The sequence below is a fragment of the Morus notabilis genome, unplaced genomic scaffold, assembly GCF_000414095.1.
Source record: "Morus notabilis unplaced genomic scaffold, ASM41409v2 Scaffold165, whole genome shotgun sequence".
NCBI lineage: Eukaryota > Viridiplantae > Streptophyta > Magnoliopsida > Rosales > Moraceae > Morus > Morus notabilis.
The window spans coordinates 190,555-206,680 of NW_010363979.1; the positions used below are offsets into that span (position 1 = coordinate 190,555).

General features: G+C 33.3%; 2 protein-coding genes across 3 annotated transcripts; both read left to right on the plus strand.

Annotated features, from left to right (window-relative positions):
* The first annotated feature begins 1,359 nt into the window (after positions 1-1,359).
* LOC21406893 (transmembrane protein 87A) lies at positions 1,360-6,846 on the plus strand. The gene is made up of 5 exons (XM_010105541.2): positions 1,360-1,745; positions 3,247-4,168; positions 4,314-4,409; positions 5,872-6,008; positions 6,399-6,846. The coding sequence occupies exons 1-5, from the start codon at positions 1,513-1,515 to the stop codon at positions 6,568-6,570; spliced, it is 1,560 nt and encodes a 519-aa protein (XP_010103843.1). The 5' UTR covers positions 1,360-1,512; the 3' UTR covers positions 6,571-6,846.
* Positions 6,847-11,114: 4,268 nt separating this feature from the next.
* On the plus strand, positions 11,115-15,602 carry LOC21406894 (partner of Y14 and mago). Of its 2 annotated transcripts, XM_024170415.1 has the most exons (5): positions 11,115-11,440; positions 12,140-12,253; positions 14,377-14,622; positions 14,760-14,857; positions 15,308-15,383. In XM_024170415.1, the coding sequence occupies exons 1-4, from the start codon at positions 11,237-11,239 to the stop codon at positions 14,814-14,816; spliced, it is 621 nt and encodes a 206-aa protein (XP_024026183.1). In that variant the 5' UTR covers positions 11,115-11,236; the 3' UTR covers positions 14,817-14,857; positions 15,308-15,383. The 2 variants fall into 2 exon arrangements, with proteins under 2 accessions (XP_024026183.1, XP_010103844.1); XM_010105542.2 differs by lacking the exon at positions 14,760-14,857 and having other exon boundaries at positions 15,308-15,602.
* Positions 15,603-16,126: the final 524 nt, after the last annotated feature.

Sequence of the window (16,126 nt, forward strand, 5' to 3'; positions counted from 1 at the left end):
AAACAGTATCAATTCTAAACACGACCATGACTTCTAATTTCTTAACAGTGCGTCATAATCACTAAACCACACATGGTCTTTATGTGTCTTGTTTGTTGAGATTCTCGTCTCTAGGCAGGGATCCCCCTTTGCGCCCACCCCGGCCCCCTCGACGTTGATAATCACCTCCGGCCGTCGTTACGACATGAGAAATTTGTATCCTTTACCCCTTAAGATCATACAAATATTCAACTTATCCAAATGAGAGAAAAAAGAGATTTATGGCTTTTCTTCTAATTTTTTTAATACGTCATTTGAGTTTTAAATCTAAATTAGATAACAAACTTTAATTAGATTATAAATAAGAATTGATTACCAAAATGTCCCTAAATTAAGTACCATAAGCGATTAAGGGTTTAATATGGAGTGCCCAGGAAAATTTTCTAATAAAGGCACTATATGCAAAAAGAGATGGTTTTTTTGTTAGATAAGAGTTATAAATTTGAATTATACAGTGAGGCATAATTATAATTTTTTTTTTTATTATAGGAGGCGCAACTAAAAATTGTAAAAGAATTTAGATATAAAACTCGTAACGTTTAAAGTTGAGTGGAGCACAATTGAAAATTTTAAGAAAAACTAGGTACAAAACTTGAAATATTAAAAATTAAATGGGGGCAAATGTTCTACCCAGTATAAGTGGCTCTGCTATCGTGAGAGTCACTTTCCTTAAATGGTCTTTAACAAAAAAAAGTTTTTTTTGATAACATTTCATATTTCAAGGGAATGCATACATTTTAGCGATAAAGTCGTTTTGATACTTGCTATTGTTGTAAAACATCCCTAAGATATCATCTGTTTTTAATATTATTAAAATGATATCTTTATTTTTTTAAAAATAATTGATTTTTAAGACATAAAATATTTTTTTCATCATTCTATTAATTTAATTAGAAAGGAAATTTTTTAAACTATAAAAAAATCAAAATAGTATTTGGAGATCTTCAAACTGTAACAAAAAAATTTGTAGATCTTCAATGTATTTTTAAATGTTTTAAACTTTTTTTTTTAAATTTCTTATTTTAAGAAAAATACATGACACATTTGAGAAACTATCAAAAAAAAATACATGGCACATTCAAGATATTTTACAATAGCACAAGTACTAAAAGAATTTTATCGTATTTTTTTTATAAAAAAAAACACAATAATTTAATGTTTATATTCTAAATATCGGTACCAAAATAATTGAGGACATTGTTGTAAATTGCGATTAAATAAAAAAAAAAAAGAGCTTACCTGTGATATGGTGAGCACGTGGCAATAGCGCGCGTAAACCCCACCTCCTTCCATCCATCCACAGCCGACACAGCACCGAGAGCTACATTACTTCTCCGACACTCTCCCTCTCTCCACTTCCACAACAACAACAACAACTGTTACGCTGACACTCCAACCAACAACTGCCTTTCCCTCACTTGCCCCCCTTTCCTCTCTCTCTCTCTCTCTCTCTCTCTCTCTCTAAACCAAATCATGGAACTGAGAATCCAAAACTCCTGTAATGGCGTCCCCATCGCTCTCTTCTTCTTCTTCCTCATTTTGATCACCGCCACCGACGCCTCAATCCACATCTACGACAACCAAATCTTCCGAGAAGTCGGCAACTCTTACCTCCTCTCCGGCGGCAGCGAAGGCATTCTCGCTTCTCTCTCCGACGACGACGGTTCCTCCTCCTCCTCGATCCACGATGGCCGCTCCTATATCAGGTTCTACTCTTCCAATTTTGTGCCATTTCTGAGATTTGAAGTTCAGTGTTTGCTTAGATCTGTTCTCGCGTTTGTGAGCTTGATTTGGATTTGAATTGCAAAAAATAAAAATGCTATTGTTTTAAGAATTTATTTAATTTTAAAATTACAAGTTGATTTTTAAAAAAATTATTTTAAATATAATAAAAAATAAAATCGTATTTATTAATTAATATATTATAATATCATTAATAAGTATTAAAAAAATAAAATAGAAATGTGAGATATTTACTAAGTAAATATTATTTTATTTTTATTTTTTTAAAATAGGTGAAAATCGTTTTAAAAATAGTTCTAAACATGCACACAATGTCTTTAATCATTCTATATTAATTTGGATGGAGTAACCAGATTTTGTTTTCTTTATTTTGATCTTTTTTTGTTTATGTATGAATTGAAATGCAAATATCTGGAAATATGGGGTACAACCGGTTATTTAGTAAAAAAGCTTATATGCATTTTCTACTAATTGAAAATCCGTTTGGGTCATAAAATGATTTATAGGAGGAAATGAATGGAAATTCAAATTTTGGTGACTTGAAAAAAAAAAGTCTTGGAGAGTGTGACTGTATAGAATAGAATTGGTTGGAGATTGAACAAAGAAAGAGTGAAAATTCGTGGGGAATAAAAAAGAAATCTCAAAGCAAAAAACATGATCCCTAATGATGGGTATTCTCCAACCAAATTTCCTCACTTGTTGCTTTACTTAGTTAATTTTTTATGTTAATATCTCTAGCCCTAGTGTAGCCAAAATAATAGCCAATGTAACTCTATTTTTTTTATATAAAAAAAAGAAAATACGTTGGGTGGCTCCGTTCATTTCACTGATTCGAGTTTAAAATTCAAGTTTTGCTACAGTAAAAAGCTCTCAGAAACAGTCACATCTAATTTTTTTTACTACAGTAAAAAACTCTCACATAAAGTCACATCTCAACTCAAATTAAAAATTCGAATCAGCGAATTAAACGAGCCATTAATTATTCATGAGTCGAATAATGATGAAGTGGATAAGTAAGGGCATAATCCTCCTCTTAACACTAATGTAAGGATGGTATCTGGTTACAGTTGTTCAAGCAGCTCACTCTTGTTAGTATATAGGAGCGTAATTGTTATTTGGATAACAAATGGCGATAAAATCAGTGTTGATATGGAAACGAGGCTCCAATTCAATCAGATAACAGACAGAGCCTCGTTTCTTGGTTTCCCAGCGACCTCATGTTTCCATTGAAATCAAAATCCCTTTTTATGTATGGTCTTGTTTTGTTTATGGTTAATGGAACTATACTAGTTGTTCAAATCCACTCTCCTTAGTGTCACACTGTAGATGACTTGGTAAGACTTGTGTATAAAAGTATTTAGCTCTCTGCGGTAGACGAAGTTATTATGCTTTTGCATAATAGTTATTGATTTCATCAATTTCCTTCACGCACAATCTCTTACCATCTTTTTTTCCCTCAATTAGATTTGAAAATATCACATTTTGGAGAAGCAAGGCTGCTGCTAAGGGACGTCGTAGTGGGTTGGTACAAATTATAATATTTGAGGCTGCTGACCGTAACAATATCGGTGGTTCGGCTTATGGTGGACAAAGAGCTATATGTTGTACTCCTGATCTTGCTAAGATGGAAGGTTGTAAGCAAGGTGAAGTCATTAGGATACCTTCTGCAACAGAGATTAACTGGCCTATAGTTTTGAGTGCACAGTTCAGAGGGAATTCTCTATTTGCACGCATGCATGATAAGGAGGTTTCCATCACAAAAACTGGAATGTATAACTTATTTTTTGTAGCATGTGATCCAAAGCTCAAGGGTCTAACAATGAATGGAAAGACGTCATGGAAAAACCCTGATGGTTTTCTACCTGGTAGAATGGCTCCATTGATGAGTTTTTATGTTTACATGTCACTTGCCTATTTCTTGCTCAGCGTGATTTGGTTCTCTCAGTATGTGAGGTTTTGGAAGGATATTCTGCAACTTCAACATTGCATTGCGGCTGTAATTGGTCTTGGCTTGTTCGAGATGATTCTTTGGCATATTGAGTATGTGCATTTTAATAATACCGGTACGAGGCCTGTTGCAATTACAACATGGGTTGTGACAGTTGGAGCTGTTAGAAAAACACTCTCTCGCATTCTTATCCTCTCAGTTTCAATGGGTTATGGTGTAGTGCGACCCACCCTTGGTGGTCTTACCTCAAAGGTGATTCTTCTTGGAATAACTTATTTTTTGGCAACTGAATTGCTGAATATTGCTGAGTATGTGGGAACAATCAATGACATATCTGGACGAGCAAGACTGTTTTTAGTCCTGCCTAATGCGTTTCTGGATGCATTTTTGATACTATGGATATTTACCTCTCTCTCAAGAACCCTAGAGCAGTTACAGGTGTGGTAATTTCTCCAACGATCTGTTGTTTTTAGTTTGATACTTAATTTCCTTTGTTATATCGCAGTCTCTAATGCTTTCTCATATTTCACGTTCATTATTTCCTTACACATAGTTTCAGAAGCTAAACTAGCTTTCTTTCCAGGCAAAGAGAAGCTCCGTAAAGTTGGACATATATAGAAAGTTCTCAAATGCACTAGCAGTTACAGTGATTGCCTCGATTACCTGGATAACTTATGAGGTATATGGTGAAGAAGTTTGTAATTTTTATCTTTTGATTTTTATATTCAAGAAAATTAGATGTGGGTTACTTCAGGGAGGGTTTCTTTATGCTGTATTGATAGAATTAGAATGACATGAAGGGTTAGAATGAAAGGAGTGTTTTCTTTGTTCTTTACCTCTTCGAGTGGAGCATTGGGTCTACATAAATAACCTTTTCTGTTTAAAATGTACATGGAAAGTATGTGCTTTGCATTTTCCTAGGTGTGGACAATCGAATTCTTGATCACAATTGTCCAAGGCATACTGCTATTAGTTTGCACCTTATTCATTCCAAATTTGGAGCTTGGAACAGAAGGTGCAATAGTAGTATACCCACATCTCATATCATTGGATTGACAGATACATTCTTCGATGAGCTTCTCTCTTAGATTATGAGAAGCCTGTATTGGACATCTCTTAGTAGCTTCTTGTTGAATTGAGAAACAAGATATTGTCGTGCTTTATTTACCAGTGCAGTAGGTGGGATACTTAACTAGGTGGTTTTATTTATTTATTTATTATTTTTTGGTGTCTAAACGTGTTGTTCTGAAGATGCTTATGTGACACAAGCCTTTCTTTTCTTTTAATTGTAAATATTCAGCACTTTCAGTCGTACCCAGGGTTGAAAAAAAAGCTAATTTCAATTACATTTCTATTAGTAAACTGACTAATGCCTTAGTCCCCAGCAAGATAGATGAGTTCTTTTCTGAATTACATAGCTCTGAATTACATAACATTAATCTCTCTTCTTCTTCGTTTATTTTAATTTTTTATTTTTTTTATGAATCTTTCTTAATTATGCAGTTCTACCAAAGTCGCTCTTTGATGGATCTCTCATCGATCTGAATGTTTTGTATTCCTTCTTGATTCATAAAATGTTCAGTTTCTTATCACAAAAAAAAAAAAAAAACCAAATCAATTTTTGATCTGGAAACGGACTAGATATCAGCCTTGCACCTTTAGGTTGGGGTGCGTGTGACAAACACCACTTGAAATAATCCTTTCTACCAAAAAACAAAAAAAACCCCACTTAAAACAACTTCTTCTTCTTCTCTCTCTCTTTTCCTCATTCCGCGTTAATCTATTGCAGTTGACCTTTCTTTGAGTTGCACCACATTTTGGCGATCTCTTAACACTTCCAATTTGTAGGTACTTTGAACTGGCTAACTCCTTGCACAATGCACTCCATCTCATCCATCATCTTTAACTTGACCAACATCCCCTTCAAAATTTCCATTCTCGAAGTGTGCATGCAGTTCAACTTAATTGTCGAGCTTTTTCTCCCCCTAATGTGAAACTCCTGTTTGTCATAATTCTTTAGTTTTTCTTCAATGCAGGCTATACCTATACTATTGTGAACTAATTTTCTTTAGTATCTTTATGCAATTCTTAGGTTCTTGCAAAGCGTAATTACAATAAATATGATATGCTTCACTACACAGGTCTACTTCAAAGCGACGGACCCATTTAACGAAAGGTGGCAGAGTGCTTGGATCATCACTGCTTTCTGGGACGTTCTCGCGTTTTCATTGCTTTGTGTTATCTGCTATCTTTGGGCCCCATCTCAGAGTTCTCAACGGTGTGTTACCTTTTTTTAGCAGTAAATACGGTGCTCATGTTATTCACATATTCTTTTTGAGTTCAACAGTTTGTAGGACGCCTACGAAAATTTTCTTCTGTGCCTGTTGTTATCCGTCCTTGAATTATTGAACCAAACTTAACCTATATGAAGCATGTTTGCAATATGCACAAATTTAACATTTTCATATATATATATCTCTCTCCTTTTTTTTTTTTCTTGAGGAAAAGTTTGTATCCCATATTTTCTTTCCCCCTTTTCCCAACTTATTGTTTGATGAATGTTGAAGTAATGTGGCTGTTTTCTCATACTTAAGTTGACGGTGCATTTTGCTGATTGTGACTTTTCCTGCACCCCATGATGCTGATATCCACTGCCAAATGTCCACAGGTATGCTTACTCAGAGGAACTGAGAGACGACTCTGATGATGAAGAAGCTCGGTCTCTGACAAGGGGAAAGTCAGAGGGTGATCTCAGCTTAGTCAAGCAAGAGAGAAAAGAGAAGGATGTTGGTGATGACGACGACGAGGAAGATGATGGAGAAGAAAACAAGAGGGAATGATAAAAAGATGCTTCTTTCATCAGTGACCTTGTTTTTTTCCGCTGCATTTTCCTCCTCGTGGCTCTTGCAAGAAAGGCAGCTCATCAACCCGTTGGACATAAAGCCTTTGCTTGATCTGCATAGATGAGTTGTAAAGTTTTGCTACAAACTGAATCTATAGGTTGTTAGATTTGTTGTATTTGTTTAGTGTCAGTTTTGGTTTATTGTGTATGTAAATCATATGGATGCCCTGTTTTTAAGGAGATGAAATGAAGGAAGAAGCTGACTGTATGAAAATGACCACCTACTGACCTACATAACGGAATTGTTGTTCCGTGTGAGGTTTTGATTCCCATTTTCTCGTAGACCATCTCAATGCAAATGCCAACATCAATACCATGTTTGTCACTAAAAAGTGTGAAAATGACATTTTTTTTGTGTGTGCTCAAAGCTATAATACTACTTTATATGTTATACCTACCTTTGTGATAATTTTTTAGTTTTGAAACCTGTAAAAGTAAATTGTTAATCTACCTACATAACTAAATGTGGGTTTCTTGGGTGTTGCTCCAAAACGTTTCGTTCAACCTTCTTTTTTTTTTTTGTACTGACAACCCTTTAATTTTTTAAATTTAATAATTTAGTCTTTATTTTTTTCCTTGTCAATTGATCCCTTCAATTTTTAAATCGCTGCAATTAAGGTCTAATAAAAAATGACACTTATTTTTGATGATTTTGATCACATGACGTACACGTGAGTATTTATTAAGGACAATGATAGTCATTTCTCATCTTATTTGTGTGATTATATTAATTTCAGAATTATCTAATGTATTTTCTTTTCATTTCTCTCTTTGTCCTTTTCTTTTTTTCACTTTTTTGCTTTTTCCTTCCAACAATTCTTTTGAAAGTTTGTAATAGGTATTTGTCTTCCTTTTTCGTCCTTGCTTGATTACTTTTTATACATTCTCTTTCCCATATATTTTCTTTTACATCTATACTATCTTTATATCTCTATAGATATATATCTATACTACATCTATTAAAAAAGAATGAGTTTCTCCTTTAGTTAGTTCCAACCAAATATTTCGTTGGATTTTTTTCCCCTTTATTTTGTTGGTTTTTGTTGATTAGTCAAATAGGAACGTTAATCAAGTGATGATGAAGTTTGAATATTCTTGAAAGAGATTAGATTGTAAAACAAGCTTGAGGAATCAATATTGATTATTAATAAGCAACTTCACAATTGTGTGAGTTCCACGTAAACTATAGGTGGCACAATTAGAACCCATATTAGAATCTTAATAGCAATGATTTGCCACCGAGGAGATTATATGTCTCCATGCAAGAAATAGGAGATTATATGTATATCATATATCTTTATATAAATGTGGAGTTTCATTGCCACTAAAACATAAATGAGAAGAAAAGAGGAGAAAAAAAATGCGGGTGAAGTTTTATCCCTAAGTAGTTTAAGGTAAGTATATCCACTGTATCACTTAAATAATAGTAGGTTTTTAATGAAAGTTTTTAATTTATATAAGTTTTTGTTGATATGTTTTTTTTAAGATTTTGAAAGTATTTTCTGAGTATGATGTGAATTATTGTGCTTATTATGAACCCAACTTAAAGATGTTGAAGGCTAAATCTTGGAGGAATAAGAGTTTCCAAAACAGAGGTTTCATTTAAGGGGTTCTAATAATACGAAGTTTAAATTTAAAGAAAAGTATTTTAAGTGGAAAGTAATATATAGTTTACTTTTTGAGTTATCGCTCATATAGTTATTGTGATACAGATAAGTCTTATAGTTTCAATTGATTGAGAAAGAATGGTCCAAGTTTCACATTTAGAAATATTAAGATTTGAAATCTGACAACTCTACGAATTTTGTCCGAATATTATTTTTTTAATAGACATTTTTTTTTTCATTATATGGTAATATTTTATTTTCAATTAACGTTTTCTCAAACTGGCAAAATTTTTTACTGTTAGCTTGATAGGGGTGTTATAATTATTCTTTTTAAGTTTTTCTTTTCTTTTCCCCTTTTTGTCTTTCCCCCAGTTAACTTAAGATTAATTATTACTTTAAAAGATCTCTCACACGCAGAGCTTGTTTTTATTTTTATTTTATTTTTTGCTTCTTCTCTTTTTCCCTCACTCTTGCCCTATTATACACTCTCTTTTTCGTTTCTCCAAATGAACCTCATACATATTATATGTTTCTCTCTATTTTCACGTTTACATAATTCTCTCATACATATCCATGCCTTTTTTTTTTTCAACCCTCTTCCCCAACTAAAGAATTTATTTTTTATTTTGATTTTCCTTCCTTTTCTTCATCTTTTTTTTGTCTTCCCTCTTTTTTTAAAATATTATTTTTGCAAATAATCTAATATGATTTATGAATCCAATAGAAATAATGCTATTAGATTTTTTTTAAGACAATGTAGTAAATAACACATTTATAAAACTAAATTAAATAAATAGCATATTTTAAAATTATTTAAAATAAATAGCAGTTTACATGGTAAATGAATCATACCGTGTAAACGGTTTATTTACGGCTAAGTAAAAAATTTCTTTTCAAGTAAATTTTTTTTTTACGACTGGTAAAAAGTTTATAATGGAGCTCTTTTTCTATTATTTATTTCGGCCATATCTTTAATAGCGGGTTGGTTACACCTACAACCGAAATGAAAACCGAGCGTTTCGTGGTTTAAAAATGCCGAATCTTGTCTCAATCATCATTTGTCAGGGCTATTCGGAGTAAGCTCCTTGGCTTGGACAGGACATTTAGTTCATGTTGATATTCCTGGATCTAGGGGGAATACGTTCGATGGAATAATTTCTTAGACGTATTGCCGCATCCCCAAGGATTAGGCCCACTTTTTACGGGTCAGTGGAATCTTTATGCTCAAAACCCTGATTCAAGTAGTCATTTATTTGGTACCTCCCAAGGAGCAGGAACTGCCATTCTAACCCTTCTCGGGGGATTCCATCCACAAATGCAAAGTTTATGGCTGACCGATATTGCTCATCATCATTTAGCTATTGCATTTGTTTTTCTTATTGTTGGTCATATGTATAGAACTAATTTCGGGATTGGGCACAATATCAAAAATCTTTTAGAAGCACATATTCCGCCGGGGGGACGATGCAAATAGTTTCAAAAAACTTCTTTCTAATATTATCAATGAGAAGATAAACGTAGAGCTATTATCGAAACAAAATAGATAAATAGCAAAATAGAGAAATGGAGAAAAAAGTTGATTTAGGAACTTTAACTAAAATCTTTCTTATTCTCTCATACACCCTCTTTCATTCCTCTTTATCGTTTCTCGTTACATTCTTCTCCGTTTAGATGAAGAATGGCGTGTTTATAGTCTACTCATAACAAGAAATCGTCTGAATATTCTTGCTGCAACCAAATTGGTAATAGTTGCAGGTAATTACTTATTTCACATAGAAAAAGCATTCTCAAGAATGTTTCTTTCACAAATTTATATAGCCACTTTCTTAAGACTCTCCCTTAGGTATCCACACAAGAATATACATCGTTAAGAATGACCTATTTCGGAATATCTAAATCTTCACTTATTTTCAACTCTTTGAAGCATTTCATTACTCATTACGCCTTTTCTCGTCTCTGGGTGCTCAGATATCCACATTAAGCCTTTCTCGTCCATTAATTTTAAGATTAAGATGCTATTAAATGGAAGGATCTTATCAACGTTTTGAATGCTAAATCATAGCAGTTTCTTTCTATGGTACCTTCAAGGCACCGTGCCGGTCTATTAATTTACCGTGTCGGTCCAAAAATTTATCATAATTTTTACAACTTTAGCGTTCAAAGTTTACAAGCATCTTGTTTAAATGTGCGAGTTACCATATAGTTTTGTATTGACTAAGTTCACGAGTTAAGCAGACTCAAACTACTAACATCTGCCATAGGGTAAAAGACCACCTTAGAGGGCACATCCCTTTCTACACCTTCAAAATGGCCATAGCTTATGTCAATTTGATGCCAACAAAGTATTGATTTGAAGACAAGAAACCTCACACCTCAAAACGTATCGTTCTTATATAAAGAGAGACACTTTCACATTTCTTTAATCGTGAGAGGAAGGATTCATTTTTTATTTTTTTATTTTTTATAGTACTCTGGAAACATATTTTTTTTATACGAATTACATCCGCCTCATGAATATTATCGTATTTTAATTCTTAAACTTTTAATTTTGACAATTATTTTCTAAATTTTCATTTTTATTTGCTAATTTTATTTCATTTCACTAAAATTGATGAAGAGTTTTAAATTTTATAAAAACCTATTAAATAATTAGTTACATTTTCTCTTTTAGTATTAAAAAAAATCTTTTTTTTAAAAAAAAAGATAAAAACATTTTCGCTTTGTAATATTGGGGGAAAAATAATAATAAATCTTTTTTTTTAAAAGAAAGATAAAAACATTTTCGCTTTGTAATATTGGGGGAAAAATAATAATAAACAAACAAACAAATAAATAATAGAGAGAAAAACAATAAAAGAGCATGGAAAGCCAAAAACCTTGCTCTTCTTCTTCCCGCAAGTCCGTGCTTGAAATTCCGATATCGGAGAAATGGAGAAACAGTAGCCAAATCAAACACCAGAGACCAATCAAGTCCCTTCGATTTTCGAAAAAATCCCTATGGCGAGCACTAACAATGGCGGAGGAGAAGAGCAGCAAGAGGAACTGAAGAAACTGGCGGAGCTCAGTAAAACCCTAAAAGAAGGTGAGAGAATTCTCGCGCCAACGCGGAGGCCAGACGGAACTCTTCGCAAACCCATTCGTATTCGCGCCGGCTATGTCCCTCAAGACGAAGTCGCCATTTACCAATCCAAAGGCTCTTTGGTACGAACCCATTGTTTCCTTTCCTAATCTTCTCCTCTTCTTCTTTTTCTGTTTGGTTGCTCGGAAAAATCAAAACTTGAGAAAGTGCAATTTCTTCGTATCTAACCACTTATTCTGACTTATGTTACTGATCATGACCTGATTTTTTACTTTTATTCTCTAATGGTTGGCAAAAGGATTAGAATCTGATTAAACCAACTTTTCTTTTTAATTAGTGTAAAGTTTTATGTTTTCTCTTTTTAGGGCGTTCAAGAATATGATTCTTGGTTTTCATTTCATTTTGTATTTGTTCTGTGTTTCTCTAGGCCATGGAATGGAACATTGTTCGTTTCTTATCTTCTTGTTTGGTTGATCAGGAAACTCAAAAAAAAAAAAAAAAAGGAAAGGAATTGGCATGAAATTGTACTTGTACGTGTGTATAAAGAGCCATCATGGCTTATGTTATCATGTTTTGTGTCTCTGTTTTTGATAGTTTAACTATATTTCTTGTTTGGAAAAAAGAAGAGAATCTAAGTACATGGATTTTTCTCTTTATGACTAATAAAGTTGGGTTTTTAGAAATTAGGAGCCTAATATTTGAAAGTGTGATTCTTGTTCTTTTTTTTTTCACCTGAATTTTTCGAGGCTCTTAAACATAATGCATTTTTTTATCAAGAACATCGATCAACAAAGCTAAATTGTTGTCTTTTCATAATGCAGTTGAAAAAGGAGATGGCTTCAAATGTGCCTCCTGGGTTTGAACCGGCCCCAGATATGAAGTCAAAAACCAAGTCTGTAAAGAGAAATGAAAGGAAGAAGGAGAAGCGGCTACAGGTTTTTATATCACTTGCACATTTGTTTGTTCTTTTGTCATTATCTTCCCTTTTGATTTTATGAACATTTTTCTGCATTTAGTATCTGTTTATTTTTGGCTAAATTTGCTTTTCTTGCCTTGCTTTGTTTGGATAAACTCTTGAATTGAGCAATTATCTATGAATTGGAGTATTGGACGCATGCAATATCTTGGCTTTTATAAGATCTATAGTGCTGCCTTTACGTTGGAATTACGCATTTATAACTATGTTATTTGTTGGAGAGAAATTCGATTAGTAGGTTTAAACAAAATGAAAGAACTTTTAGTTAAAGGAAAATGAGAAAACTGTAGAGAAAGAAATTGTAGTTAAAAAATGAAGAAAACACTAGAGAGAATAAATTTTAGTAAAACTACTCCTATGCTTGAACTTTTTAAATGTATAATATTATTTTTAATTTTAATTCACTAAAAGTCACCTTTTCCCCCTTTGAGTCATGTTAGGGTAATGTCAGATGAACAAATTGTGTTGGATTACCTCACATTTCTACCATATGCAAGAACTGAAGATCATTTAGAAAATTTTCAGACAATTGATATAAACTCTAAGTTGAGGAGGATATCTGTAATTTGATTAACATCGTGTTTTGGTATCTGAAAACCAGCATCCGGAGTTCCATTGGTTATTGGACTTGGCAGAGGAGCTCCTTTTAGCTTTTCAAATATATTGTTACATCTTTGTGCGCGTCAAAATGGTACATAATTGGTGGCTTTTGAATGATTAGCCAATTGAAGAGTCATGGGCAATGCACCACCAGATTCCAGGAACTTTTTAGATGCCAAATCTATATGATTTTTTCAGCTCTTTTACCCCTATGCAAGTCATGTTGGAAGTTTAGAGGGGTTTAATTACTTCAGTTGGCCTTATTTTATGAGTGGGGCCGTCTATATTTCTTTCTTCCAACAATGATGTGATTAAACCTGGAGGGCACATGGAAATTAGGTGCTTATAGGGGACTCATTAAACCAAGGGGATCCCCGGTTTTCCATTTTAATTTCTTTGGTGGTTGGTTTTTATTAAGAATGTTTGATAAAGCCAAGTAATGCGATACTGTTGAAGGATTTTACATGGGTAGAGTCAGAAGTACGTAGTTTCTCGTTTCCAATTTGCAGGTCTTTCATTATGGCCAAATAAAATGAAGAGAATTTGAGAATTTGGTCAGGTGTTGGATATTATCAACTTTGTTTCATGCTTGAAATCTAAATGGTTTTTAAGTATTTTGGCGGGATCTATTTGGAAAACAATAAGGTAATGCGGCTAGCCTCAATGCTCAAGTTGGGTGGTAGGTAGTTGGCCCCTTGATGTATCTTGGAAGTTGCAACCCTTTTGCGTTGTAAGCCTTATTTTATGTGAAAAGGTGTTGAGAAAGACTTGATGGGCTGAAAAAAGCATGTTTATCAAGAGTAAGGAGGTTCATAATGATTTAATTGGTCCTTTCAAGCATTCACGTCCCTATTCAAAATTTCTGGAAAGATTATTACAAAGCTGGAAAACATGTGGGATTTTTTTACCTTTTATTTATTTTCTAGGGGAAGGATGAGTTCTCCAGTGATAATCTGGTGGCGTGGAATTTGTTGTTTGAAAATTAAGAATTTAGCTTGTTATGCATATGCATATAAAGGTTTCTGTTGGAATAAAAAACTCCATATGGTGACTGGTGGTCAAAGCAAGTAATGGCTATTTGAAGTCAAAGAATTTAGCTTTGTTTGTTTTTTGGTTTGTTTCTTGTGGCTTAGGTAGATCATGTACCTCTCGGCTCCCTTTCTAATAGTTCCTGTTTTCTTTAATAAAATTTCTCTGTTGTTGGAAAAGAAAAAAGAGAGAGTTGATCTCCTTGTTTCCATTATCATAGAGTATGATCTTGCATCATTCATCAGGCATTTGAATTTTGACCCAGTATCTTCAGAGTCGTGCTGTAATGCAAATATCAGGATGCAACTTAATTTTTTGAATACTCTGTTTAGAAGCGTTAAAATGTCATGAACTTAAGCATGTCAGTGTTTTATCCTTATTTTGTACTTCATCGTATTTTTTTCTGAAAAGGTAGTTTCTTGATGAGCAATATCATTGTGGTTTCTTCTGCAGGCTGCTCTTGAAAAAGGAAAGAACTTAGGAGAAATAGAAGGGGATTGTAAAAAGGAAGAACTCGTACCTCTTGAGAATAGCATTGATTGTGGATCAGAATCTGTGAACTCATTGGCATCACAAGTGAGTGAGCTAGCTGTTTCTGCAAATCCTGGACCAGTTATTCCTCCTGACTCGACAGAGGATTCAAATCCAGGGGATCCCATTCAAGATATTGATAAACAGATTCGAGCTCTTAAAAAGAAGGTACTTAAGTGTATAACTATGCCTGTAAATGATGGCAAAATTATTGATATAGTACCTGTTGGCTCTCAGGAAATATGTCCCGTCCCCCTTTTTTATACATGTCAGACAGTTACCCAGAATTTCATTTCATGGTGCAGTTTTCGATGAGTATATCTTTGTTATTTCCAAAAGTGGATGTTAAACAGTATCTCTAAAACTCGTGGAAGCTTTAGGACGTTGAAGTTGACTGGAGGAGGTATATACGTTGTAAATTAAGTTAATACGGAGTGGACATTGAATTTGATGTGGCCAGAGCCACCTAAAATGTGCATAATTCAAGTAGAAATAACTTCTACATAGGTGTACCATTCGTTTACATCATTGGGACAACTCCAGTTATCATATTATTGTACTTTTGAATGTTTGTACATCATTGTCTGGGTGCTTACTGTCATAGTTGCCTTGAAGGATGTTATGTAAAAAGGATTGGCTTTCGTTACTATATATATATATATTTTTTTTTTTTTTGGTTTTCCGTTAAAATTTTGTATGCATTGGTTAATGCAGTTAATCCTTTATGTCTCCATTCCTTTTAAATGTGGCCTGTTTCTATCAGATTTTCGAGTTTTTTTGGTGAAACACTAAAAAGGTCACATAAAGGTTTTTGAACAGTTTCCTTTTATCTGGCTGCTGGTTTCTACTGCAGATTCGACTTACTGAAGCTCAGAAACAGAAAACTCCGGAGCAGGATATGAAACCAGAGCAGTTGAAGAAATTTTCAAAGCTTGAAGGTTGGCGCCAGGAACTAAAGCTTTTGGAAGATAGAAAAGCTGAACTGACTGCATCTTGAATTAGGTTTGGCGTTAGAATTCAGAAATCATGTAGTTTTTCCCCCCTTTTCGTTTTGCTTTTTCACTGTGTTTCGTTTGTGAAAAACAAAAAATGCTTCATTGTAAAAACAGAGATTCATGTATTCATATTTTGTCCTATTTTTAGCTGCATTACATTTTCAGATGACTATTGGGTTCAAATATTTGATATAGTAATGGCACTCGTGTCATTGCTCGTTAGCTATTGTTTTCTAGCATGCCGTGCTTTTACTGTTTAGGAGCTTTTGGTATGTAGTAATCTTAAGGATGAGAATGAGAATTTACAATATTATCATGTTTGGTACAAGAACTATAATATTTAGATTTTCAGAAAAGTGATTACCATGGGATTCACTTTCCCTCATTTTAAGGTAATCTGAATGGCTTTTGGTATGTAGTAATCTTAAGGATGAGAATGAGAATTTGCAATATTATCATGTTTGGTACAAGAACTATAATATTTAGATTTTCAGGAAAGTGATTACCATGGGATTCACTTTCCTTCATTTTAAGGTAATCTGAATACCACCTAACATGGTGTTATTCAAATTCTCAGGAATCTCAAAATCATGAGAATCTTATAATAATAATAATAATAATAATAATAATTATTATTATTATTATATTTAATATTATTAATATTATATTTATTAATA

What these genes read in the sequence shown, in the direction of transcription:
- LOC21406893 (XM_010105541.2), top strand. Translation starts at nt 1,513, where the DNA reads ATGGAACTGAGAATCCAAAACTCCTGTAATGGCGTCCCCATCGCTCTC. An exon ending in TTACCTGGATAACTTATGAG is followed by an intron (nt 4,410 to 5,871) that starts GTATATGGTGAA and finishes TTCACTACACAG; the next exon opens with GTCTACTTCAAAGCGACGGA. An exon ending in CCATCTCAGAGTTCTCAACG is followed by an intron (nt 6,009 to 6,398) that starts GTGTGTTACCTT and finishes AAATGTCCACAG; the next exon opens with GTATGCTTACTCAGAGGAAC.
- LOC21406894 (XM_010105542.2), top strand. Translation starts at nt 11,237, where the DNA reads ATGGCGAGCACTAACAATGGCGGAGGAGAAGAGCAGCAAGAGGAACTG. An exon ending in ACCAATCCAAAGGCTCTTTG is followed by an intron (nt 11,441 to 12,139) that starts GTACGAACCCAT and finishes TTCATAATGCAG; the next exon opens with TTGAAAAAGGAGATGGCTTC. An exon ending in AGAAGGAGAAGCGGCTACAG is followed by an intron (nt 12,254 to 14,376) that starts GTTTTTATATCA and finishes TTTCTTCTGCAG; the next exon opens with GCTGCTCTTGAAAAAGGAAA.